General features: G+C 39.3%; 5 protein-coding genes and 3 long non-coding RNA genes across 26 annotated transcripts; 5 read left to right on the forward strand and 3 right to left on the reverse strand.

The window, feature by feature from the left end:
- Positions 1–162: 162 nt before the first annotated feature.
- LOC116936321 (cullin-1) lies at positions 163–3,430 on the forward strand. The gene is given in 15 exon segments (XM_045174738.1): positions 163–312; positions 488–537; positions 592–653; positions 715–869; positions 929–1,108; positions 1,224–1,374; positions 1,457–1,643; positions 1,725–1,834; positions 1,896–2,004; positions 2,068–2,167; positions 2,253–2,521; positions 2,584–2,709; positions 2,711–2,773; positions 2,838–3,092; positions 3,182–3,430. Coding segments are annotated over 11 exon segments (1,503 nt in total). The 5' UTR covers positions 163–312; positions 488–537; positions 592–653; positions 715–869; positions 929–1,083; the 3' UTR covers positions 3,290–3,430.
- Positions 3,431–5,358: 1,928 nt separating this feature from the next.
- Positions 5,359–8,696, reverse strand: LOC123473658. Its single transcript, XR_006647614.1, has 3 exons — positions 6,993–8,696; positions 5,572–5,703; positions 5,359–5,381 (listed from the first exon to the last, which is right to left on the reverse strand). It is a non-coding gene; the product is annotated as an uncharacterized LOC123473658 (long non-coding RNA).
- A 132-nt stretch (positions 8,697–8,828) lies between these two features.
- Positions 8,829–12,289, forward strand: LOC116925175 (WD repeat-containing protein 36). Its single transcript, XM_032931819.2, has 10 exons — positions 8,829–9,096; positions 9,162–9,905; positions 9,980–10,250; positions 10,316–10,473; positions 10,545–10,730; positions 10,798–10,916; positions 10,977–11,165; positions 11,231–11,579; positions 11,649–11,847; positions 11,911–12,289. The coding sequence occupies exons 1-10, from the start codon at positions 8,926–8,928 to the stop codon at positions 12,246–12,248; spliced, it is 2,724 nt and encodes a 907-aa protein (XP_032787710.1). The 5' UTR covers positions 8,829–8,925; the 3' UTR covers positions 12,249–12,289.
- Positions 10,734–15,166, reverse strand: LOC116925178 (sec1 family domain-containing protein 1). 2 transcript variants are annotated; one of them, XR_006647595.1, is made up of 14 exons: positions 15,011–15,166; positions 14,484–14,945; positions 14,317–14,406; positions 14,109–14,244; positions 13,696–14,038; positions 13,500–13,635; positions 13,228–13,412; positions 13,085–13,164; positions 12,880–13,018; positions 12,606–12,821; positions 12,459–12,539; positions 12,309–12,397; positions 11,890–12,244; positions 10,734–11,825 (listed from the first exon to the last, which is right to left on the reverse strand). XR_006647595.1 is itself a non-coding variant. In XM_032931822.2 (12 exons), the coding sequence occupies exons 1-12, from the start codon at positions 15,039–15,041 to the stop codon at positions 12,368–12,370; spliced, it is 1,929 nt and encodes a 642-aa protein (XP_032787713.1). In that variant the 5' UTR covers positions 15,042–15,166; the 3' UTR covers positions 12,294–12,367. The 2 variants fall into 2 exon arrangements, 1 of the variants encoding a protein (XP_032787713.1); XM_032931822.2 differs by lacking the exons at positions 10,734–11,825; positions 11,890–12,244 and having other exon boundaries at positions 12,294–12,397.
- Positions 15,167–16,000: 834 nt separating this feature from the next.
- LOC116925183 (tol-Pal system protein TolA) lies at positions 16,001–17,459 on the forward strand. Its single transcript, XM_032931830.2, has 4 exons — positions 16,001–16,315; positions 16,379–16,443; positions 16,511–17,074; positions 17,147–17,459. Exons 1-4 carry the CDS (start codon positions 16,282–16,284, stop codon positions 17,267–17,269), a joined length of 786 nt encoding a protein of 261 aa, XP_032787721.1. The 5' UTR covers positions 16,001–16,281; the 3' UTR covers positions 17,270–17,459.
- Positions 17,460–17,759: 300 nt separating this feature from the next.
- LOC116925182 (transcription initiation factor IIB) lies at positions 17,760–19,847 on the forward strand. Its single transcript, XM_032931829.2, has 6 exons — positions 17,760–17,979; positions 18,039–18,225; positions 18,287–18,378; positions 18,437–18,532; positions 18,598–18,758; positions 18,827–19,847. Exons 1-6 carry the CDS (start codon positions 17,867–17,869, stop codon positions 19,102–19,104), a joined length of 927 nt encoding a protein of 308 aa, XP_032787720.1. The 5' UTR covers positions 17,760–17,866; the 3' UTR covers positions 19,105–19,847.
- A 550-nt stretch (positions 19,848–20,397) lies between these two features.
- Positions 20,398–24,387, forward strand: LOC123473657. Of its 18 annotated transcripts, none has more exons than XR_006647608.1 (12): positions 20,420–20,592; positions 20,840–21,087; positions 21,151–21,798; positions 21,944–22,103; positions 22,164–22,341; positions 22,438–22,552; positions 22,632–22,711; positions 22,791–22,967; positions 23,035–23,228; positions 23,295–23,407; positions 23,471–23,605; positions 23,712–24,387. It is a non-coding gene; the product is annotated as an uncharacterized LOC123473657 (long non-coding RNA). The 18 variants fall into 18 exon arrangements; XR_006647610.1 differs by having other exon boundaries at positions 20,421–20,592; positions 21,151–21,218; positions 21,275–21,371; positions 21,438–21,798; positions 23,035–23,605; XR_006647604.1 differs by adding an exon at positions 20,643–20,760 and having other exon boundaries at positions 20,398–20,538; positions 23,035–23,605.
- On the reverse strand, positions 20,602–21,340 carry LOC123473659. Its single transcript, XR_006647615.1, has 2 exons — positions 21,257–21,340; positions 20,602–21,000 (listed from the first exon to the last, which is right to left on the reverse strand). It is a non-coding gene; the product is annotated as an uncharacterized LOC123473659 (long non-coding RNA).
- Positions 24,388–24,738: the final 351 nt, after the last annotated feature.

Below are 24,738 nucleotides of genomic sequence, written 5' to 3' on the forward strand. Positions count from 1 at the left end.
GTTGGGTTTTAAAGACACTGCTTTAAATGACTTAAGTGATCCACAAAATTGCAAATGGACCGATTTTGCTCCAAAAAAGAAACTTTGGAGACTCCTTTGGTTTCGGAAGAAATTAACAATGTTAATGATAATTTGGTTAAAACTGATGAGCCCGCAGCAGACCAACTTCGACACAAATAAGATTTTCGCATTTGTGGAGAACGTGCAACGTAGGATGTTTTACTGCTCTATTCTCTGATTGACGAGTTGACGAAATTTGTGAAGAAAGAGAGAATAATATTGTGATAGTTTACTTTTAAAGAATACAAAATGGTAAGCATGGGCTCAAAAAATACTGTTAAGGGTAATTTATCTTCGATATTGAGATTCGTCATTTCGAACCTCTCAATGGTAGATAATACGAATACAATTACACAAAATATTTCTATGATATGATATTCATACCAATAAGTAAAAGGCTGATTGCTATTTGTTATTTTACATCCAGTTTGGGTTTGGTTTTCTGGAAATGCCTCGGCCATTTAATACCCAATACAGGTAAATTGTATACATACTATTTGAAGTGGTGCTAACTCAGAAAGGGTTTTTTAGGTGTTATTCAGTCTCCATGTTGCCTGGTCAAGAACGTCAAGATGTTGAAAAAGGAGGAAAAAGTAAATAGATTTTTTTTATCTGCCTAATTATCTCCTGCTTTATCTTGTGTTTCTTATTTAGTTATAATGCCACCCTCTGCCCTGGATCAGTTGACAAGGCTTAATATTGTGTACCCAATGTTGTTTAAATTGACAAACCCTAGAGAGGGTCGTATTACTCATTGTGGAGTATTAGAATTTGTTGCAGATGAAGGTAAAATATACCTACCTTACTGGGTAAGTTTCAACTAAAATATTCATAAAATTCCAATAAAGTTATTGTATTTATATATTAGATGATGCAGAACCTTCTTTTAGATGAAGGTGATTTGCTTAACATTGAAAGTGCATCATTACCTGTTGCAACCTTCTCCAAGTTTCAACCACAGTCTGAAGACTTTTTGGATATCAGCAATCCCAAAGCTGTTTTAGAAAATGCTTTGCGTTTTAAATGGTCAAGTCAAGTGATGTAAAAGGTAAACAATACCATTGGCTTCTTCCAACCCTAGCCATTTCATTTCTTACATAGGACTTTGGACTTGAAACATGGGCAATTTGATGGTAATGATATATTTTACATCTTTCTCTTAGGTGCAATGATGTCCAAACAACGTGGCCAAAGCAGTTATGGGTCTAAAGCACCCATAGATCTGGAACACATTTGGTCAGACCTTTTACAAGGCATTGAAAAAGTCTACAACAAACAGGCCATGTCTAAAAAACAGTACATGGATCTATACACGTAATATTTTTATTAACACCATTTATTTTTATTTTATTTCCCTTTTGTTGATGTTAAAAGTAATATGTATAATCTTTCTCAGTCATGTGTATGATTATTGCACCAACGTAAATAATCAAGGAGGAAGGGGAAATTCAGTTTCAATCCCCTCTGCTGCCACTAGTAAAGCCAAAAAGAGTCAGGCGGCTGGTGGGGCCCAGTTTGTGGGACATGAACTGTATAAAAGATTAAAGGAATACCTAAAGGCTCATTTAGTCAGTGTTCTTAAGGTATATCTCCAATACAAATCTATACCTTGCACTGGCCCTAGGGAAAGCTGTCTTCTGCAAATTATTTTTCTGTTTTGGTAGAATGGAGTTGACTACATGGATGAAACTGTACTCAAGTTTTACACACAACAACGGGAAGAATACCAGTTCAGCTCAAAGGTTTTGAACGGAGTTTGTGCCTATTTAAATCGGTAACGAGGTTTGATGCGATATTAAGAGTGGAAAAATTATTAATTACAATTATTTCAATAGACATTGGGTGAAACGAGAGTGTGAAGAAGGGCAGAAAGGAATTTACGAAATTTATCAATTGGCGCTTGTTACATGGAGAGAAAACTTATTTCGCCATCTCCACAAACAAGTACTACAACCCTAGATGAATTACTTTTTCCCTACAACTTGATCCAATTTCATTTAACAATAGGTAACAAATGCCGTGCTGAAACTCATTGAAAAAGAGCGAAACGGAGATCCTATTAATACACGATTAGTTAGCGGTGTCATGAACTGCTACGTTGAACTTGGTACTTTGCTTACATAGATGGAGAACAGAAAATCCGAATACGTAAAATATCTCTTTTTTTTTTTTTTTTTTGTTGCTTGAACGAGGAGAAGATCAGTCAGCCAAGGGACAGAATTTATCGGTCTATAAGGAGTCATTTGAGAATTCATTCTTAGAGGATACCGAGCGCTTCTATACCCGGGAAAGTGCCGAGTTCCTCCGCCACAATCCAGTGACAGAGTACATGAAGCGAGCCGAACAGCGGTTAACTGAGGAACAAAAACGAGTGCAGACATACTTGCATGAAGCCACCCTTGACAAATTAAGCAAAACCTGTGAAAAAGTCCTCATAGAAAAGCATTTGGAGATCTTTCAGGTATACCCTTTTCATCAGATGGTTGGAGCCCTTTTTCTTATTTATATCTCTTTATTCTTCAGGCAGAATTTCAACACCACCTTGCCGACGACAAACATGATGACCTTGGGCGGATGTACTAATTGGTGTCGCCCATATCAGAAGGGTTAACGGAATTGCGAACATTGCTCGAAGATCACATAACGATTTCCGACGTTCGATGGCTTGTCGGCCATCGAACGCGAAGGAGAAGCAGCACACAATGATCCTAAGGTATGTCGACCTACTGATGTACAACGAAGCAATACTCGAATAACGTTTACGGACGGTCGCAAAGGTTTACGTTACTACCATTTTGGACGTGCATCGTAAATACAACGCCCTTGTGATGTCAGCGTTTCATAACGATGCCGGATTTGTGGCCGCTTTGGACAAAGTTTGCGGGAAGTTCATTAACAGCAACGCCGTGACAAAGGCTGCAAATTCCTCGTCGAAATCGCCAGAATTGCTGGCCAAATACTGTGATCTTTTACTGAAAAAGAGCGCCAAAAATCCTGAAGAGGCCGAATTAGAGGATACGTTAAATCAAGTGGTTAGTTTTATCTATCTCCGTCAAAAGTTACCATAATAAAATTTTGCGTTCATCACTTATTCTGAATTACTATATGAAACTTTAATGAGGTATGTGGCATATTTGATGTTCTACCTTCCATGACAACTACCAAAATGGGGAAAAAACAACAACAATCAAACAAAACCAAACACAAAACTGGCTTTTCTCTTTTCTAGCTTTTTACCTGGATCATGCTTGCGTTTCTAACGAACGATGGAAATGTTCTTCTGCTGTGTGTGATACATTTTTGTTTGCTAATTTCTTATTTCGATTGTTGGAAACTTATCACTGCCTCAAATACAAAGCATTCATTTATATGTACAGGCTTGCATCAATTTCCTTTAAAATATTTTGAGGAAACGGGTTCCACAGAATATTCCCCAGGTGAGCCAAGTAGGAAGAGGAGGCCTTTTTCTCCACCAGTGATTTCGATCACCATGTCTTTGTCATCCAACATGGCCGCACACATCTAGATGATGCTGACGGCAAAGCAACACCGGTTTTTACATTAATTTAAATTGAAATCAACAAATCTTCAGAGAAACTATTGAACACTGCTCGAAAAATATTAATCTTTCTAATCCAGAAAAAAATTTCGTTACAAATTAGAAATTAAATTTGTAAAATGCATACCAATATGCTTAGTTCTACTTGCAACTCCAGTCATCATCAGAGAAAGAGATATGGGTATCAGCGATATCCGGTGAAAATATCGAAGTTTCTTAAAGTTTTCTCCTCCAAGAAAACAAAGCAATTTCAAAAATGGTGTTTGCATCACTTTTCTCTTGGCTTCCTTCGTGGCCAAATGCACGTACAGAACCAAAGATCAGAAAAAGTTTTCCGCCTGAATATCCCGATCTCATTCAACCGACTGACGAGGAATTTACCACAAACCCAGCAGACATGATCAGCAAGAATTCATCGTTCCTCCAATGTGAGAACGAGAGAATGCCAAAGCCTCGCACTGCTTCACAGTTTTATCTGGAGGCAGAGGCAGCAATTACGCCAGCAAGTCTCTTTTCCAAAGGTGACAGCCGTAATGAACCAATTCGTCAAAATGGACCTCCAAATTCAGTAATGTCACAAGAGACTCAATCCCCAGCTTTTTTGAATCAGCTCCAATTACTAGAACAACGCATTGCTGAATTGGAATGGAGAGGCTACTTTATGTCTCAAGATCTACAGAAAACACAATTTGAAATGCTGGAGCTCCGGGACGCACTTCGGGATTCAAACGAAATTATAAAAAAACTGGAAGAGATGCTCGGCGACGATACTTTATACCGCCGTGAAGCACAATCACACCAAGTTGACGATAAGGCCAATCCCTATCGACTGGAAAAGGACAACGGTATTCGATCCTCACCTAGGCCAGTCCTTACGGCAGTGACAGGATTTCCACCACCGACGCCGCAACAGTTCCAGGAACGAATCTGGCCTACCGAAAAAAGATTTGAAAACGTGGAAATCTTTACCCCAACTCCTGTACCGGAAGATGGTATTCCGCCTTCTGTAAAGAAGGCTAATCCATATCGACTGGAAAATGACAACGGTATTCGATCCTCACCTAGGCCAGTCCTTACGGCAGTGACAGGATTTCCACCACCGACGCCGCAACAGTTCCAAAAACGAATCTGGCCTACCGAAAAAAGATTTGAAAACGTGGAAATCTTTACCCCAACTCCTGTACCGGAAGATGGTATTCCGCCTTCTGTGAAGAAGGCTAATCCATATCGACTGGAAAATGACAACGGTATTCGATCCTCACCTAGGCCAGTCCTTACGGCGTGACAGGATTTCCACCACCGACGCCGCAACAGTTCCAGGAACGAATTGGCCTACCAAAAAGATTGAAAACTAAACTTACCACCCGTACCGGAAATGGTATTCCGCCTTCTGTAATGAAGGCTAATCCATATCGACTGAAAAGACAACGATTCGATCCCACCTAGGCCAGTCCTTACGGCAGTGACAGGATTTCCACCACCGACGCCGCAACAGTCCAGGAACGAATCGGCCTACCGAAAAAGATTGAAAACTAAATCTTACCCCAACTCCTGTACCGGAAGATGGTATTCCGCCTCTTAATGAAGGCTAATCCATATCGACTGGAAAAGACAACGGTATTCGATCCTCACCTAGGCCGTCCTTACGGCAGGACAGGATTTCCACCACCGACGCCGCAACAGTTCCAGGAACGAATCGGCCACCAAAAAGATGAAAACTTGGAACTTTACCCCAACTCCGTACCGGAAGATGGTATTCCGCCTTCTGTAATGAAGGCTAATCCATATCGACTGGAAAAGACAACGGTATTCGATCCTCACCTAGGCCAGTCCTTAGCAGGACAGGATTTCCACCACCGACGCCGCAACAGTTCCGGAACGAATCTGGCCTACCGAAAAAGATTTCAAAACGGAAATCTTTACCCAAACTCCGTACCGGAAGATGTATCCACCTTCTGTAAAGAAGGCTAATCCATATCGACTGGAAAAGGACAACGGTATTCGATCCTCACCTAGGCCAGTCCTTACGACAGTGACAGGATTTCCACCACCGACGCCGCAACAGTTCCAGGAACGAATGTGGCCTACCGAAAAAAGATTTCAAAACGTTAAGATCTTTACCCCAACCATTGTCCCGGAAAATTAAATTCCATTTTCTATGACCCTTGAAATTTTTGACGATGAAAATGAAATCCAAACTAAGACTGAGCAACCACCAAACCGACAGAAACGTTGCTGTTTTTTTTTTTAATTTGAACTTATGCTCTTTCTGTGTAGCAATCTGAAGGCACTGGTCGACTAACCGGACTTCCTTTACGTTTTTTTGCTTCTCTTGCCTTCTTCACGGCGCAGCTTGTGCTTGTCTTAGGATGTCAGTATTGCACTTGAATCCCTTTAAGTGCTTTCCGGTATCTCGACACTTGCATTCGCTAGTCTGAAGAAGATCCAATGATGGTAGAAAATGTAGGGGTTGTCTTTACTTTCGCGACACTGATTCAGTTATCATTAGAGGGGATTACATCCTTAAATGAATTATTCAGTTCCTACAGTGCGTTACACGAATAGAGCTGAGCATAACGCTTTCAAAATTTTATCTTGTAAATTTGATTTAATAAATGGATTCTGTTCCAACATTTGAACATCTTATTATAATTTTTTTTTATTTAAAAAAATGCGTCCTATTCCGAATTACACATATGATATGTGCCTATCATTTTTGTTTTGCAGCCGATTTTTAAAATAAGCTAGCCTTTTTATCCCGCCAGCTATTCTTTTTAAAGTGCCTGGCCTTTTTGCTCGCCAGCTTTGCTTTTTCATGTGGCCGGCCGTTTTGCCAGCCAACAAATTTTTTGTGTTGCTTGCCGTTTTGCCCGGCAGTTATCTTTTTATTGCTGTCTGTTTTGCCCGCCAACTATTTATTTATTTATTTTTGCTGGCCTTTTTCCCATCAGCTGTTATTTTTTATTTGGCTGGCCATTTTTGCCCCCCCGCCCAGCCATTATTTTTCAATCGTTTTTATTGCGAGAAGGTTTTGCGTTTTTATGGCTTTTCGACGATAAATGTATTTTGGTTATCGGATTTCGGTAAGCACTCACTACACCGTGAGTGTTTACCACCAAGCAGTGAGATTGGTAATGATGAATGTAGCGTTAAATTCCTATTATCTAAAAACAATCCCGATGTGATAAAGCTAGAACCAACAGGAGCCAACACCAACAGAGCTAGAATGTGAGTGAGTGCAGTGAATGTTAGTGCGAATGAGAAGGAAGTAAACGAAAAAGAATTTGGAACACATTTGTAAGACACAAGCACACAAGTAAAAAACAAATGGAATGAAGTAAGAAAATGCCGATTCGGCCATACTAAACCGTACCATCTTCTTTTCTTCTTTATCCATAAGGCGTAAATCTCAGGATACTCGAAGCGATGATCTCGTAGATCCCACGGCGTTCTCGTAGATCTCACGGCGTTATCGTAGATCCCACGATGATCCCCGTTGAGCCTCTTGGGTTCCTTGGCCATTCTAGCTACATAAACGACAAGAAAACACAATTAATACATTTTAAATTATCACGGATACCAATTTTTTGCGACGTTCTCGTAGATCCCACGGCGTTCTCGTACATCCCACGATGATCCTCGTTGAGCCTCTTCGGTTCCTTGGCCAAAATAGCTACAGAAACTACAAGAAAACACCATTAATACACTTTAACTTATCACGGATACCTATTTTTAGCGACGTTCTCGTAAATCCAACGACGTTCGTGTAGATCCCACGGCGTACTTGTAGACCCCATGGCGTTCTTGTAGATCCCACGATGATCCCCGTTGAGCCTCTTCGGTTCCTTGGCCAATATAGCTACATAAACTACAAGAAAACACCATTAATACACTTTAACTTATCACTGATACCTATTTTTAGCGACGTTCTCGTAAATTCAACGACGTTCGTGTAGATCCCACGGCGCTCTTGTAGACCCCACGGCGTTCTTGTAGATCCCACAATGATCCCCGTTGAGCCTCTTCGGTTCCTTGGCCATTCTAGCTCCATAAACGATAAGAAAACACAATTAATACATTTTAACTTATCACGGATACCTTTTTTTGGTGGCGACGATCTTCGCCAACTATCTTCGGCAACGATCCCCGGTGTTCTTCAGTCCATGGTGACACCCAGAGATTGCCTTCCTAATTTATTGTGAATGAAATAAAAACAAAGGGAAAAGAATAGCCTTTGATTAATCGAAGAACAACAACCTTCTGCTTAATTCTTACACACATCAAGTACATGAATAACAAATAAATTTTAACAGAGAGGTCCTGAAAACAAAATCGTTAATGATCAGTAGTTAGATTTAGTCGTGGGAGTTAACGTGAAGGTGTTTTTTCATTTATACTAGGTTTGAGAAGGCAAGTTGTTGTGCAAATTGCAAAATGCAAGGGTGGAAATATACGAAATGCGTTGCGTGAAGACAGCATCGTGCAAAACTAACGGGCGAGGATGATTGTGCCAAACTTAAGGTAACTATACTTATGTATCCCTAATTTAATCTACTTTTTCTGATCTCTCTAGGCTAAACTAGCTAGACTAGTGCAGAGGCAAAATCTAGTGCTTAGGTGAGGCTTTCATAGTGTGTGATTGGTGTATTCGAAAAATAGGTATCCAGCAGGTGAACTATATTTTAATCGAAACGTGAAGGCGATAAACACAATCAAAGCACCCAAAGGGATATTTCTACACTAGTGCACGCCGTGCAGGTGATTGAACTACTGAGCTAGAAACCAGGATTGGATTTTCGATTTTCTAAATGTAGTAGCCCGAGGTTATTAATGTACTCGAGGTCACTGCTAATGGGTAGGTCAAGCAGGGTGAAATAGGTTTTTCCTTAGCTTACATCGACAAATTTTATCTTTAAAAAGCTATCTGCCTTAAGGTTTAGGTTACCTTAAACCTAATTTTATTTTGAGAAAACGGAAAGCTAGGTGGATTTCCTTATTAATCAAAGCGATATATTTGCTTAGTTTTTCCTTAAATTCAATGGAAGTCTATGATTCGTAATCTATACAACTCTAGTTCTAATCCAGAAAACCTGCAGAAAACTTATATGCTAAATGCCATAAAACCATAAATAATTAAATCTAAATGCTAATAAATTTCTGAAAATCAATTAATCCCAAATTGGAAGTTTGGCAACAGGATTGAAATTTGTCGTCTGCTTTTTACACGTGTTTCGACTTGTACTGTTCATACGTGTTCAGTCTCTTTGTATTAAGTTTTTCTGAATAAACTAGATATTTCTAATGAAATGACGAATACAGTTGACAATCGTAGTTTCTTAGATGCAAGTCGCATATTCACTGGACATCGTGCATTAGGCCTTGTTAGCAATCACATTCCTTTGGTTACAAGATATATTCCTCAAAGGAAAGAGACGCTCATTGTAACTGTCATCGGAAACTCTTACCACACATATGGGGTCAGTTTTCGTTCATTTGATCAATATGTTGCGTGTAATTGTGATTTTCTTTTCATAATACCTAGTCAAACAAATTAAACCTGCTGGGTGTTGGAATAGCACATGAAGATGACATCACATGTCTTGCAGGTGACAACTATCGTGTATACACAGCCAGTGGTCATACTATCAAAGTCTGGAAAAGAAGCACTGAACTTTGCAATGAGTTTAAGGGGCATGAAAAAACCATTCATCTCATGTTGCCATTTGGTCTTCATCTACTTGCAGTTGATGAAGCAAATTATCTTAAAGTTTGGGACATAAATGCAGCAGAAGTCAACTTTGAGCTCAGTTTCAATCCTGAAACCTTTTGCATTTCAGCATTGATTCATCCTGTCACATACATTAATAAAATTTTATTTGGAAGTACACAAGGTACAATGCAATTATGGAACCTGAAAACTGGTAAAATGGTTTTTGCATTCAATGGATGGAAAAGCCCAATCACTATCTTAGAACAAGCCCCGGCTGTGGATGTTGTGGCTGTTGGACTTGCGTCAGGAGAGTTGATATTGCACAACTTGAAATTTGATGAAAATTTGATGAAGTTTAAACAAGAATGGGGGCCAATTACTGCTCTGACCTTCAGAACTGATGGTGCCCCTATTATGATCACTGGTAGTAGCCAGGGTCATCTTGCTATTTGGGACCTTGAACAGCAAACCCTCGTTCAACAACATCGATACGCTCATCGTGGAGGTGTCACGGGATTGAAAGCTTTAACCGCAGAGCCCATTATAATTACGTCATCCCGTGATAATTCGTTAAAAGTAATGATCCATTTTCTAATTAGAACAAACTTGACATTTTACCAGCTTTTACATTTGCTTTTACTTCCAAACAGATGTGGATTTTTGACCAGTCAGACGGTGGTGTGCGATTACTTCGTGAGCGTGGCGGACATAAGGCTCCACCCATCCGGTTGAGATTTCACGACCAGCTGGGCGAATGGATTCTTTCGACTGGATTAGATTCCTCCCTGCGAGCATTCTCAACCGTTGCAGATCTTCTACATCGAAACTTGGGTACTGCGCACTATAACCAAAAGAAAGCTAGGCGAGTAGGTCTAGAAAAGGCTGGCCCTAAAATGCCACCCATTATTACCTTCGCCTCAGGTATGATTGATATTGTCCATTTTCGCCCTATTGGATTCATTTAATGGTTGATTTTATAATTAAAGAGTCGGTTAGAGATAAAGAATGGGATTCTATAGCAGCTGTACATCGACGCCATTCTAACGTTACGACATGGTCGTTCCACAGATCAACAATGGGCGAACACAGACTAACGCACCAGCGCTTTGTAGATAATATGGCCTTAACTAAATCATCTGCAACTGTATAGTGAAAAAACTTTTTAAAAATCTTATCATCAGTTACTTACGCACTTTGCATTGATAATGTTTCTAGTGTGTTACTGTTACGGCGTGTGGAAATTTTGCGATTGTCGGATATGATTCCGGTCACATCGATCGTTACAATATGCAATCAGGAATTCATCGTGCGACATACCTCCGTCCAGATACTGAAAAATCATCAGAATTGCCATTTACCCGTAATGCCGTTCGAGGGGTGGCATCAGATGGTCTTAATCAGGTATTCAATTTTTAAAAGTGTATTTTATTCCAATAATTACAGTAGGGGAAATTCTTGCGTCGTGCAGGTAGTTTTGGGAGTTTTTGCTAATGGTCAGTTAAACACGTGGAACTTCAAGTCTGGAGAAATTGTGAGAGAAACAAACCTCGAGGTGGCTCCTAGCTTTACTGAAATTAATAGACACAGGTAAAGGACTGAAGGATGATTGCTTTACGTGGAATTTGGTTTAATAATTTTTTGGTGCAGTGGGCTTCTGGCTATCGCAATGGAAGATTTTTCAATTGCCATCGTGGAAGTAGAGACGGGCAAAATTGTTCGCCGGCTTCTTGGACATGATGGGCGGTTAACTGACTTGGCGTTCAGTCCGGATGCTCGTTGGGTGGTATCGTCCGCCCAGGACTGTAGTATTCGAACCTGGGATCTGCCTACTGGAACGTTAGTGTCGATTTCTCTTGAAATAATTTCAGTCAGCAGAATTTGATGGATCTTGTCTTTGACAGGTGTATCGATTATTTTCTTGTTCCGAAGTCCTGTGTTTCCATTACCTTTAGTGCCAATGGTAGTTTTCTTGCTACAGCACACGTGGACGATCTTGGCATTTATTTGTGGAATAATCAGTCACTATATACGCAAGTGTCTTTGCGGTCACTGGAAGCAGATTTCCAACCTAAAGTGGCTCCATTACCAGGATCCACTGCAAGGAGTAGCTGTTCCGAAATCGAAGTTAGTGAAACAATGGAGGAAGACGAACAGTTTGCATCTCCGGAACAAATTTCCGACTCTCTTGTGACTCTTTCATTACTTCCTGATTCAAGATGGAAGAATCTTCTGAATCTTGATGCTGTCAAAGTAAGTTATTTGAATAAATTCATATGCATTAAATAAAAAATCGCTAACGTCCCTTTTCTTGCATTCTAGCGACGCAACAGGCCTAAAGAGCCACCAAAGGTGCAGAAACTTGCTCCTTTTTTCCTCACAAACACCAATAGCCTTGAAGCGATAGCAGACAGCCAGAAAGAATCCGTTTCTCGCATTTTGGAATCGTCCAGCACCCCATTCGCAATACCCTTAACTCCGTGGGCCGGCAAACTTAACCTTGCAGGGAAGCCAGAAGAATGTATTTTAAAATTCTATTAGTCTTAAATATTTCTGAGCTCACGATATTTCTTTTATCGAGTAGATGCAGGTGTCATAGAAGAGCTCAAAACAATGGGACCCTCAGCCATCGATACCGAAATTCGTTCCCTCAGTCCTCATCTGGGAGGATCAACCCATCTGTTGTCCCAGTTCTTAACTTCCATCTCTGTCGTACTGGAATCTAAGCGTAATTATGAAGTCGTTCAAGCCTATTTAGGGCTTTTTTTAAAGGTTCATGCTAGTTCTTTGAGCGAAGAGCATGAGTTGTGTAAACGGGCAGAAAACTTATCGGGAGTGCTTAAGGACAGCTGGTCAACGCTTCAATCAAACTTTGAGAATACTCTTTGTTTGGTCTCATTCTTTATGAATGCTGTCATCTAAAAATTGAAAACTTTGAAGAAAAAATTACCGTGCAGCCATTATGACTCATTATTAGATTACTTTTTATTTAATTTCTTTCAAACCAATCAAGAGAGAAAATTTTTCGAAAACGTTTCCATTTACTGGATATCTTCACCCAACATTGCCAACTATTGATTAAGAGAAAATATGTTAAGATTCGTTTTGCTTTTCTCTAATCTTACAATTTACCTGCTTAAGAAATTGATTCCCGTTGTTAAGAGTAGAACATCCATAAACAATTTTCTTGGCGTTGCCACCCACCGTTTTGGACTTCAAAGGGAAAAAGTGATTAAAATTGAACAATTCGATAGAAAAGGGGAAAAAACAAACCAATACTTTAGCATAGTCGACCAAATTTTGGTATTCGGCGTAGGTTCCTCCGCCGACCATAAATACAATAGCATCTTGGAATTGGGCTCGGCTTTTAATAGGAGCAGGACTAACGCCTTCACCAGGTTTCAATAGCTTTGGATCGAAATAACGATACTCGTCCGTTTCTGGTGAAGGCTTAAGTTCCATTAAATTGTCGACAATTCGTGTTACAGGTAAATTCTGTAAAAATTGTAAGCTGTAAGGACTCCAAACAACCATTGTTAGAAATTTTACGTACATGTTTCTTGACAACTAGGTTCTTAACACCCTCCATGACAAAATTTGAGCCCTGAGACATGAGTTTGGTAAACATGTTCACTGTTCTGGTCCCGCCTCCTGAGTATTGGCTTGAACCAGACACTATCTTGCTGCAAGACCTTAACGAAACCACTCACTTTATAAAGTGGCAATAATAATAAAATTAGAATTCAGACATTACTAACTTCCAACGTTTTAAATAGCGCAAAGCTGCTAAATTGCATCCAGCAGCCTGAAGGGCGGCAGCATACTGGTCAGTCTCGGACTGCAAGTTGGCATCGAGAATAGAATGTTTAAATTATACATTGAGTATGTTGCACAATTTCACCTCAGTCATGTTTGGTGAACAAATGAAATAGACTAGGAAGAGCCTAAGTTTATCGTCTGGAGTTCCACATTCAGGGTCACTTATAATGTCCAAAACCGATCGGTCTAAGGCGTTTTTGCTCATGACCTTTTCCTCCACTTCGAGCAATAGATCCAATTTCCGCTGCTTAATTTGCTCCAGGATAGCTAAGATTATTGGAACATGTTTCAATATACAGTTGGATCCAAACGATGGATTAGAATATAAGTTCTTTTAGTTTTTGTATCTTTTACCTGTTGCTATGGTGGTATGCATATCTAGCAGTCGCTTTCTCTCCAGAAGCTGGGGCAGAGAGCTCACTGCTGAAGTAAGTTTCGCTGTTGTATTGGATATTAAACTCATGGCGGCCTCTCCGTCAGGATCTAATCCCTTTAAAAGATAAGTGAGATACAAAACCCATGCAATACAATTTGGGCAGCAAAAATATACCATTGATTCTTTTAGTCGTTTCACTTCACCCTCTGACGCTTTGTAATCTTCCAGTTCTTCTTGAATGGATTCGGCCACAGTCGGAAAAGGACTACCTCTGTAAGAGACCCAAAATTTGTCTGATGGGTTCAAATCACACGTTTTTATTTTCGCTTTGTGAGGATGAGAATGCCGATGGCCATCCTGCTGATGGTTAGTATCATTCTCTGCTTCCTGTACGACTACACGATTTAACGTGAAGTCCAAAACATCATGGACAAGGGCTTGATAAGTCCACGTATGATGAAGAGGTGTAGCCATATCCAAGTTGCGATCGAGAAGAACCAGTAAAGGCCTTTGAAATCTAGAAATAGATCACAAAAATGGGGTAGGATTAAAATGCGTTTGTCATGATCTAATGTAGATAATCATACCCAAAACTCTGTGTCAAGTCAGAGGTAAAAAGCCCACTTCGAGTATCTCTTAAACTCTCTCTCAGCTTTTTATCTAGTTTTTCAGCTACCATCTCTGCTGCATTTCCTTTAGGACTTCGAATCACTGGAACAGTACCTATTGTTTAATCAGAAAAACAGTACAAAAATAAAATTGAAAATAAAAAAAATTTACAAAGAAAAGTATTACCCAACGTCGCAAATAGGGAGAATAAACTATCTACAATTCCATCCAAAATATTGTTCATTTCTGTATCTGTGATTTCTCCCTTGTTCATAGCTGAAAGTATGTGAGATTAATTAGAAAACTTTAAGGAGAAATATGGCAATATAGGGAGTTGTAGTAAGTGTGCTCACAGTAGTAGGATATCATGTCACTATTCTGGTTTCTCAGGATAAATAAATCATCTTCCAATGAGATGAAATTTAGGTATTGATCACAAACTTTTAAAATTTGGGCAACACTCTGGGCATTGATTGCAGCAGAAGCCAAGTCTTCCAATCTTTGGCGAGATATGGATGAGATGAAGTTGAAGTAATATGATTCATACAGTTGATTTTGTAGATCTTGGCTGATTCGCCCTAGGTTTTCTTCAGTTGGTAGACAGAAATAAATGGCAGGTACATCAGGAACAGCATCTCGAGGTGAATGAAGTTGGACATGGAGTGTGACACCTAATTCTTGTAGTTCCTTGACTGACAAAATAGGAGATATAATATCCTGTCCATACTTGTCATACACCAGTATTTTCCATGATGGTTCCATGATAGTGGATTTGGTTATTGGCTGGTTGAAGTTGATCATTTGCTTTAACAGATCTGTAAGTAAAGCAGGTTACATAGTATTTTATGGGGCAATGACATAAATTGTTTTGCAAACATACTGATCTGCCTTTCTCTTATTGAAGACCCCATGACCGCTTAGAAATATATCGTTCCGTTACGTTTGATCTAATGGTACCTGGTGATCTGTCGGCAAAATTGTTGTACACTGAGATTCCGTCAAAACATGGATACGTCAGCAGCTGTGTTTTTTTCAACCGCTAGATGGTGTGCTATTTTCATTTTTTTCATTTGTTTCCAATCGTAGTTTTTGTTGTGAAACCGGTGAAACCATGAAGTATACCTCTTCTTAAGCTCGTTAAATGTTAGTCTTTTTCATATACTATTGAGGTATACTTCATGGCGAAACTAACGTCATGCTAACGTAAAAAAAATACGTATATTACTTTTTACTGAACTCACATTTTGTTAGCCAAATGTTAATTTTTGTCGTCATAAGGATTTTGTTCCTTTTGGTGAGTATAACAAATGTCGTGGTAACGACAAAGAAAATGAAGAAACATTCTTTTTCAATCGGCAGACTTGCAGTTTTATCGAAGTCTTGCCGTTCTAAGATGGATACGGAAGCTTGCTTGTTTCATTTTGTAAGGAACTAGAGCATAACAAATGTGCTGCCTTAATTCTTTTGTATTGAAGTTGAACCATGAGGGCATGGTTCAACTATTGCTGACTGCCTGTTTGTCACATTCCTTTCACAAGAAGGCCAAGAAGAAAGCTGTATCTTAGAAAGTAATAGTGACTTTCCAGCATAAAACTATTTTTGTAAAATGTCACAATATAGTTGAAAATTTATTAGTGATACTTGTAGAAAAAATCAAATACGGTCGCCGTTGAATGGTTCGTTTTTTCTTATTATTAATTAACATTATTTCAACCCATTGAATACTCTTGCAGAAGCGTGCCCAATTTCCATTATATATATATTTTTTTTATGAATAGATTGACGGTCGTACTTCATTATCTTTAGATCTTTTTCAGTGTGACCTAAATTTTTTGCTTTTTACTTAAACCAAGGAACTTGACACAGAGAAAATCGAAATGGAAAGTGGTCACTATCTTTTGTGATAAAATATACCCTTATAGCCCTCCCCTGTACGAATTTGCTTTGCTACATAAATAAGTGAAACGTTCCGGTTCACAAATAACAATTCTTCAATGTGTCGCGCTATAACGATCAAGCATCAACTACTTCTGAAGTTTCCTATAAAAAGTAAATTCGTGCCTTCCAAACTTATACATTCGTCGACCATCACTTGCCGAAGAATCATAGTTTAGTAAATCAATCGTCGCCTAATCAAAGTACTATCTAAAAATGAAATCTGCGCTGATTTTGATTGCATTCTTTGGTATCAGTGAACATTTTCTAAAACCTGTCATTTTCACAAACTAAACTGTTTCAACGATTTTAGGTTTTGTTGCATTGGTTACTGCCGCATCACAGGAGAAGGCCAGCAGTGTAGAGGAAACTTCTAGGGTAACTTTGTCACATATTACGAAGATTCTATGTTTTTGTTTGTCACTAAGATTTACTTCTGATACAGGACAAACGTGGTTACGAAAATGAATACGTAATTGGAGGAGGTTATGGAGGTGGACACGGAGCTGGTTCCGTGGGTGCTGCAGCGATCGCCCAGCAGGCTGCCAACATTGCAAAGGCAGCTCACAACGCACAGTACGCCGCTGGAGCCCAAGCTGCGCACCACGCGAAAGCTACCCTTGCCGCTCAGGCGACTTTGGCTGCCCAACAAGCTCAAGCAATTGTAGCTGCTAAGCAAGCCCAGGCCGCCCAAATATCTCAAGCGGCTCAAGCAGCACAGGCAGCTGCGTTTGCCGAATCAGCACAGGCTGCTCAAGCTGCCCAAGCTGTTCAGGCAGCTGAAGCAACCAAATTACAGGCTCTTCAACAGGCTCAGGCACTGACTTTGGCAGCAAAAGCTGCCCAAACGCACGCAGCTTCTGCCATTGCTTCCTTACATGCTGCCCAGGCGCAACAAGCCTCACAGTCCCAAATGGCTTACCAAGCGCAGGCAAATGCCCAAGCCTTGCATGCCAAACATCAGTCTTCTCTAGCTGATCTCGCTGGAGCCCAAATTGCGGCCAATAAGGTACAGCAAACTCGATAACTGCATTTCTTCTATATTTGTATCAATCGTGCCCTTTTCTCAAACATTGATTAGGCTTATGCTGCTGCCCAGGGTGCGCAAGCTAACGCTCTTGTAGGACATGGGCATGGCCAGGGATCGTACACAACAACAGTGCAGAAAACCATCAGCCACGTATCTGCTGGCTCACATTATTAAACAATGAATTAAAACGCCCAAAACCTAACCTTTTCCGTTAATGTAACGCATTTCAAGCCATCGTTGAACAGCGTGCCTTTTTGTAGGGGCTCAAAACCGTGTTCTTAAGATATGTGGATCATAATCTCATATACAGAGTATATTATACCAGCTATAAAACTTATTATAAATAAATTTTATTAGAGCATGATTATGCTTTTGTTTGTGGTCGACTAGTGTACTTTGCAAGTCACAAAATCTTTTTCTTCGGTTTTTTTAACTTTACACGTAATCGGTAGACGAAGGAGACATAACACATTTTCTTATATTTTTATTATGTCTCAATGTTTAAAGTAAATGAACCACCCAACCCCGCTTAAATTATTATTGGAAATAACTCAAAGAAGAAAGCGGAAAACCGACAAAGTGCATGCGTAAATAAGTAAAGATAAAGAACTTAAGTTAGCAAATTAGTCTTATAGTGCAGCCCTCAACTTAAAGCATTATTGCATGACACGTGACCACAATAAAAACGTGACCCCACGAGCAATAACATTATAACAGTTCATCACAAGCTCGCATAAGGTTAAGTAGTTAAATTTTCTGCTTTCACCAATAATGGCGTCAGGAGGTATGATTTTTTGCCCTTCACATCCCGATGCTCCTTTGGTTGATGACTATCGAGCTGGTGATCAGATTTGTTCCGAATGTGGACTTGTTGTTGGGGACAGGTCAGACATTAGTTTGTTTTTGTCGTTTTCCGTTAACTCACTGTTTTGTCGTCGATCAGGGTTGTCGATGTTGGTTCAGAGTGGCGAACTTTCAGTAACGAAGCAGGTAATGCAGATCCTTCGCGTGTTGGTGCATCTGAAAACACTCTGCTAAATGGAACTAATCTAACAACAATGATCGGACCCAGTACAAGTGGTGTCTCATTTGATGAAAATGGGGGCACAGTGTATAAGAATAGACAAACGGTATAATCATTTGAACACTTACAATCAAAGATGTGACATTGTTTGACAATGCCCTGATCAGATGAGCAGCTCGGATCGTACCCTTGTGAATGCCTTCAAAGAAATAAGCAATATGGCTGATCGCATAAACTTACCTAGGACCATTGTTGACAGGTTACTATGCACTTTGTATTCCATTTTAACATAAATTTGTATTTGTGTTTGAACATAGAGCAAACAACCTTTTCAAGCAGGTTCATGATGGAAAGAATTTGAAGGGTCACAGCACAGATGCTAGTGCCTCTGCATGCCTCTATATCTCATGCAGGTATAAACCATAATAAATAAACAAAGCAAGTCTTTTGTGGTATTATCATTTTGTAATTTTAAAAGGCAGGAAGGTGTCCCTCGAACTTTCAAAGAAATCTGTGCTGTCAGCAAGATAGGCAAAAAAGAGATTGGAAGATGTTTTAAGCTGATTCTCAAAGCACTCGAGACTTCGGTTGACATAATCACGACTTCGGATTTTATGCCGCGTTTCTGCTCGAATCTTGGTAACTGCTACAACAGTTAATATTTATGGTTTGATGGAGAACTTATGTAATAACTTGCTCCCCTTCAGGACTACCATCAATGGTTCAACGGGCCGCATCGCATATCGGTCGTAAAGCAGTGGAGCTTGATATAGTTCCTGGACGTTCGCCGATCTCAGTTGCTGCAGCAGCAATCTACATGGCTTCCCACGCCTCTGATAAGAAATTGACAAAGAAGGAAATAGGAGATATTGCAGGAGTAGCTGATGTCACCATTCGCCAGTCGTATGAATTGATGTACCCACGTGCCACAGAGCTTTTTCCACCGGATTTCAAATTAATAATTAGTCAGCTTCCACAACGTTAAGCGAAGTAGAACTTTTTCAGTGATCGCTACTAATCCATGCCAACTAATCTCTACACCTTTTCTGATATGCTCAAAAAGTTTAAAACTTGATATGCATCTGTCCAAAATCCTATCTGTTTCAGCTAGCTTGCAATGTTGTTGACACTAATGTCCCGTACAAAATTTAGCGATTTTTTTTTTTTTTTTTTCAAGAGTAGATTTTAGAATTTTTACGATTACGGCGCGGTGTAGCATTGAGGTGAGTAAACCCAAAAAATTTTTAGCAGTGACTAAATCAAAATTTTGGTATGTGGCTTTGAAAATAAGCTTATTGGCCCTCGCAACTGTCTACCATCGTTGTTGCGTTTTTCTTACTATTCGGTTATCGTTAAACTAACTACCACACTGCCCTTGTCATCTTCGTTTCTTTAAAACAAATTTTTCATGTTATTGGTACAGGTCATGTGCCGTTACTAAGGGACAAGCTTCCTATATTCTTCTGGCTAGTTGTCGTTTTGTTATACACGTGTGTGTGCTAGAATAGGTGCCCTAACGGTTGCCTAATCTATGCCGTTATTTATATGTATGTAATCTAGATTTAACCTACCTTAACCGGAAAACGAGTGCCTGTTATGCTTACATTCAGTTATTACGTAATGGTCTCCTTTGTTTAATTAATGTCCAATGTTCGTAAGGCAAGCTGAAGCATTAGTTCGAATCCTTTCGATTTTGCAGGAGCTGAATACAGTAAGAAAAAAACATAATTTCCTTATTATTAATCTTTTTCTGTTGTTTCTTATAGTAGGTCTACGTATAGTCTACAAAAGATTACGACTGAAAACAAATTCTCTCGTCATCAACTTCATCAGAATTAAAATTTATTATACGGACTATGGGACGAATCATTGCACAGAGATTCGCTGAAATAATTTTTTTTTTTTTCGTTTTAGGGCCTCAAGGCTGAAACGATTAACAATCAAATTTCCCACATATGGACGTCGATGCCGTAATCGTGCGTTAAAGATTCGCTGTTTGGATTCAAAATCAGCAAGTAATATTCTGGTAATATTTTGGTAGCCGGAGAAATAGGACCCAGACAAATAGGACCCGGAGAAATAGGACCCAAAAAAAGGCCATGGAGAAATAGGACCCGGTGAAATATGACCCCTTTTTCTGACTTTCTTTTTAGGGTCCTATTTCTCCGCTAGATGGGTCCGATTTCTCCCTCCTATCATTAATGGCTGCCTATGTTTCTACAACAGCGTTGCTAAACTAATTTTTTAAAATATAAATGTATTAAGGTTAGGTTAGGTTAGGTTAGGGTAATTCAGTTAATTATATTTTTAAAAATTAGTTTAGCAACGCTGTGAAACATAGGCAGCCATTAATGACAGGAGGGAGAAATAGGACCCAGCTGCTGCTGCAACATGTGGCATAAGCCACTGGGATTTAATTGTAAATTTCTTAATATCACAGTCTAATCCTTGTTTCAATAAGTGGCATGTAAAGGTAAATATCTGCATGGTTACTCTTAATTTTTATTTGGTTAAAAATGACAGGAAGCTTGTGTTCATGGAAAAGTGAAAAGAATACTACAAAATAGGAGAATTTCCATGTATGTTAAACACTTCACCTGGCAGCTCTTGTCTCTGACAGTATTATACAAGCAATTAGACCGTATACCAAGTTAAACGGCTCTTGCCGGCAAGTTAAAATCTTATGTTATAATGTAAGTCTTTGGTTGATTTCCAAGTAGAGTGCTGAAACTGCTGTTGAAGTGTTGCTGATTTTTCATCTGGAGTAGAGTCACTCACTTTGTTCTATGGATTTCTGAGTAAAACCATGGTGGATCCATTCGACGAGTTTCACCACCCTTGATTGTTATCAACGACGTGTTCTTCCCTTCTAACCGACAGCCTGGAATATTATATAAATGGGAATATATAATAATCACATCTTGTTAGCAACCCAGATACCAAAAAAGCTAGCGTCACATGCAAGCAAGTAACTAAATTCTTATGATGCATTTAAAATTGCAAAATAGTAACTTTGACCACGTTTATTTAGATACCAGTCAGCCCAGTGCATTTATACGGATATTGTAAATTATTTGAACTGCTTGACTAATGATTGTGGTAAGACTTTACATAACAGTAATTGTTGTGTTACCTACCGTCTTATATACGCGTAGCCACGTTCCACGTCCTACCTTTCCCGGAAAAAGGCTCGGGAGAGGGGAAGGTTAAGCTGAAAGCCGATTGGTTTTGATAAATTAGTTTTATTCCTACGTAAGCTCTGAAAATTCCGCCTTTATCTTTATTGACCCAACCTTCTGCAGTGACCTCGATTTGAAGAACATCCTTAGGCAATTCAGAGAAGGAAAATATCCACTGGCTCTTTGAGTGTAGATCTGCCGCTTTTGGTGTTTAATGGCGTTTCAGGGCTTCGAACGTGGATTAAAAATTTTTCACATGCTGGGCACCTTTCGTAATTTTTGGATACACCGATCACGCACTATCAAAGCTGAGTATTAGTTTACACTGGTTTAATTTAATCGTACATGCTAATTATACGTTCTTTTTATGACTTAAAACAGAAAATTACTTTATATTCTATTTAGATAATGTCGAAGGAAGACATTTATCTCAGAAGAGGGCTACCTTTGAAGATGTCATAATTCACCCACGGCGCAGGGGCTTGTTTATGAGCAGTAAGGTATTTGCATGTTTTTATTTAACTTATTAGCTTTTTATTTATCCCATGAGCATCTTAGATACTATGGTTTTTTCCCTCCTGTTTACAATCCTTGATACCCAGCGAGTGTCTTCCTGACTAAATTCACATTTCTATTGCCCAATAGGCAATCCACGAATGGACTTTCTGTAATTGTTCCCTAACTGTGGACGGGATACTTTCGGACTGACTGTCGCGGTAAGGTCATGGATGTTTGGCTTAAGATCGTTCTTTACCGTCAAATTACATTTTGTGTTTGATGTTTCCAATTTGAAGAGTATCGCTTGGTAAGTTAGTTGTTAAATAATTCAAATCAAATGAGGAAGGTAATATGGTCGATATGTTAGGGCTGTTTTCAAAAGCACTGAGCAGTATCAACGACGCTTTGTTGGTTCTAACGATTCCTTCGTAACATCCTTTTTGTTTTCGGTTCACTTATACCAAAAAAACTGGTTTAAGATATAAAAATGCAAGAGAATTTTGATTTTTGTTCCAGTCAATTTTATTGGAAGTCACTTAAGTTGGGTATTACGTTTTGTTTTTTTCTTTTTTCTATTATACTCAGATTCCAGTCTAAATCTATTCGGGCGTTGTAAATTATTTGCTTCCTTGACTGGACAGAATAGTATTGAACTATAAAAAAGAAAAAAGTACGATGTGAACATGGAGCTCGACTTGAAAGTCAAAATTAGACAGTCCTTTGTTCGTCTCCGTGGGTAGTGAACTACTGAGAAAGGTCATGTCTGATTTTTCACATCGGTTTAACGAAGTTAATTTCAGTTCTTATGTATTCCTCTTGAATGATTGCCTTACAGTGTTGGAAAAAGGAGAGAGCAAAGCAAGTGGAGTTGTTTTTGTTTATCACCAACATTGCATGTCGCGATTTCATTTAACGGTAAATATCCATAATCAGTTGTAGTCACCTTAATTTCCATTTTCCCTTTCCTCCTGAATCGTTGGCCGTGTTATTCCAGAACTCCGTGTCAGACCCGACACCTTCCTATGTGATCCTCTCTATTGACGAATTGGCCGACTTGATCATTATTAAAGGTCGTCTTTAGCAAGAAGCTAAGGTAACAGTCATAGTACGACACATGGCTCTTATGCAGCAACCAGCGTGAAGAAAATCAAGTCAAAATAACTCCTTCCAAGTAAGAACGTGTCAAAAATATTACTGAAAAAGACGGATCAAGCTGAATAATAATATTTTCCCCCTAGAAAATCGATCGATTTGTCACTAAATCTGTAGTCTATGTAAACGTATATGGAAATATGAGGGGATGCCACTTGAATTGAATTTATATATTGCTGTTATAGTAACAGTCTGTTACCACGCAGCAACGTTCCGCAGCACCGTTCCTGAAACGGATGCGCTCTTCCAGACATGATTGTTATTCAGAATCTTTGCCGTAGTACGTCGTTCTACCCTATTTTAGAGAGTTAACGGTAATATGCCGTTAAGGCTGTTTACCGTATAGGAGCTTCGAAGAACAAAACCTGATCTTCGGCTGTGAATTCAAATTCAAAGTAGTTTTCGATCACCTGCGTAGCGACTACATCTGTTAGACATCATCGGCCACCGTTCATGATGGTACGTATGAATAATAGTTTGTTACAATGAAGCTAATTTCTGCTATTTCATCGGTTATGCGAGGCCATGTTCAATGGAAGTTTACTGCTGTTGATATTAAGTGCACATTTGCGTTGCCCCACGATCTAACACTAAAGGAAGGATAATGTGAACTATAAGTGAAAAAATTCGTTTTGCCATGAACAAAAGGGAAATTTGGTAAGTCCTTCCCAACCATATCTGAGAATTAAAAATTACTTATTAATTTAGATTGATTTTCTGTTAACTCACCTGATTGGCCTTAAAAGCTTCTGATTTATTGTAGAACTGTATCCCGAAAAGTTGCGAACATTGAAATGGCTTCTAAAAATCCGGAACTCAGTGTGAAATCAAAACCCACGCAGTGGTATAAAAAATTGTGGAGCAAACTGCGGCCGGAAAAAACAAAGCCTCCACTTCAAGTAGCTAGATCCAAAGAAGAATGTCAAGAATCATCCAGGAATACGGAAGCCAATAAGAATGTTGAAATTAATAATTTCAAAACAGATGAACATGTCTTGTTTTATTGGCATTCACACTACGCTGCTATTCATGAAAATTTGATTACATCCAACCAGCTGATGCCACTATCGAATCCCGACTCCATCATACAAAATGCTGAGCAGCCTGAGTTCAATGACGGTGTGGCTGATGTGCTGCCTTTTCATGAGACCGTAGGACATGGCCGAAACACCCCTGATGCAAACGTTCTCGTACCCTCGCTAGTCTTCAGCGAGAATACTGAACTTAACATTACTGGTATATCAGGTATCGCAGAACAATATCATAACTCATCAACATACGACTCCATGTATGCAGATGAATTTGGCTTTGACAGTTATTGTTCCGACTCTTCTGTTTGTTACTAATCATCTTCGATGAAGGTAAAAAGCGTCTAATAAACGACATTACAGCTCGACTCGATAATTCTGAAATAAAGAATACACCTTAAGTTACGATTATTTTATTTTATTTCATGGCATTTTATTGATTATTTACAGAAAGCTGAATAGGCTGGTTGCCAGTGGCAATCAGCGATCAGATTTGATATTTCCAATTGTTTTAGGTTGTTGATTCAAGTTTGACTTTCCGCGATGCCTCCACCAACGTGCATGGTCGCCAAACTTTGTCGTTGTGTCGCACTGTTCTGATGGACAGTGAAGACTCATCATAACGATTCCGAAATTGTTCGTCAGTTCCGCCTTCACGGCCGTGTAGTAGAACCTCTAGAAGGTAATTGCATTAAGGTGTTTCCTGCGTTATGGCATTCCAGTAAGATCTTACTCTTTTCTCAATATTTCCCAATAGACTTC

This window comes from Daphnia magna, linkage group LG6 (assembly GCF_020631705.1).
Source record: "Daphnia magna isolate NIES linkage group LG6, ASM2063170v1.1, whole genome shotgun sequence".
Taxonomy (NCBI): Eukaryota; Metazoa; Arthropoda; class Branchiopoda; order Diplostraca; family Daphniidae; genus Daphnia; species Daphnia magna.

What these genes read in the sequence shown, in the direction of transcription:
- LOC116925175 (XM_032931819.2), top strand. Translation starts at nt 8,926, where the DNA reads ATGACGAATACAGTTGACAATCGTAGTTTCTTAGATGCAAGTCGCATA. An exon ending in ACTCTTACCACACATATGGG is followed by an intron (nt 9,097 to 9,161) that starts GTCAGTTTTCGT and finishes CATAATACCTAG; the next exon opens with TCAAACAAATTAAACCTGCT. An exon ending in CCCGTGATAATTCGTTAAAA is followed by an intron (nt 9,906 to 9,979) that starts GTAATGATCCAT and finishes ACTTCCAAACAG; the next exon opens with ATGTGGATTTTTGACCAGTC.
- LOC116925178 (XM_032931822.2), bottom strand. Translation starts at nt 15,041, where the DNA reads ATGGGGTCTTCAATAAGAGAAAGGCAGATCA. An exon ending in CGCTATTTAAAACGTTGGAA is followed by an intron (nt 13,019 to 13,084) that starts GTTAGTAATGTC and finishes GGTTTCGTTAAG; the next exon opens with GTCTTGCAGCAAGATAGTGT. An exon ending in ACCTAGTTGTCAAGAAACAT is followed by an intron (nt 12,822 to 12,879) that starts GTACGTAAAATT and finishes CAATTTTTACAG; the next exon opens with AATTTACCTGTAACACGAAT.
- LOC116925183 (XM_032931830.2), top strand. Translation starts at nt 16,282, where the DNA reads ATGAAATCTGCGCTGATTTTGATTGCATTCTTTG. An exon ending in GTGTAGAGGAAACTTCTAGG is followed by an intron (nt 16,444 to 16,510) that starts GTAACTTTGTCA and finishes CTTCTGATACAG; the next exon opens with GACAAACGTGGTTACGAAAA. An exon ending in CCCAAATTGCGGCCAATAAG is followed by an intron (nt 17,075 to 17,146) that starts GTACAGCAAACT and finishes AACATTGATTAG; the next exon opens with GCTTATGCTGCTGCCCAGGG.
- LOC116925182 (XM_032931829.2), top strand. Translation starts at nt 17,867, where the DNA reads ATGGCGTCAGGAGGTATGATTTTTTGCCCTTCACATCCCGATGCTCCT. An exon ending in TGTATAAGAATAGACAAACG is followed by an intron (nt 18,226 to 18,286) that starts GTATAATCATTT and finishes TGCCCTGATCAG; the next exon opens with ATGAGCAGCTCGGATCGTAC. An exon ending in TGCCTCTATATCTCATGCAG is followed by an intron (nt 18,533 to 18,597) that starts GTATAAACCATA and finishes TAATTTTAAAAG; the next exon opens with GCAGGAAGGTGTCCCTCGAA.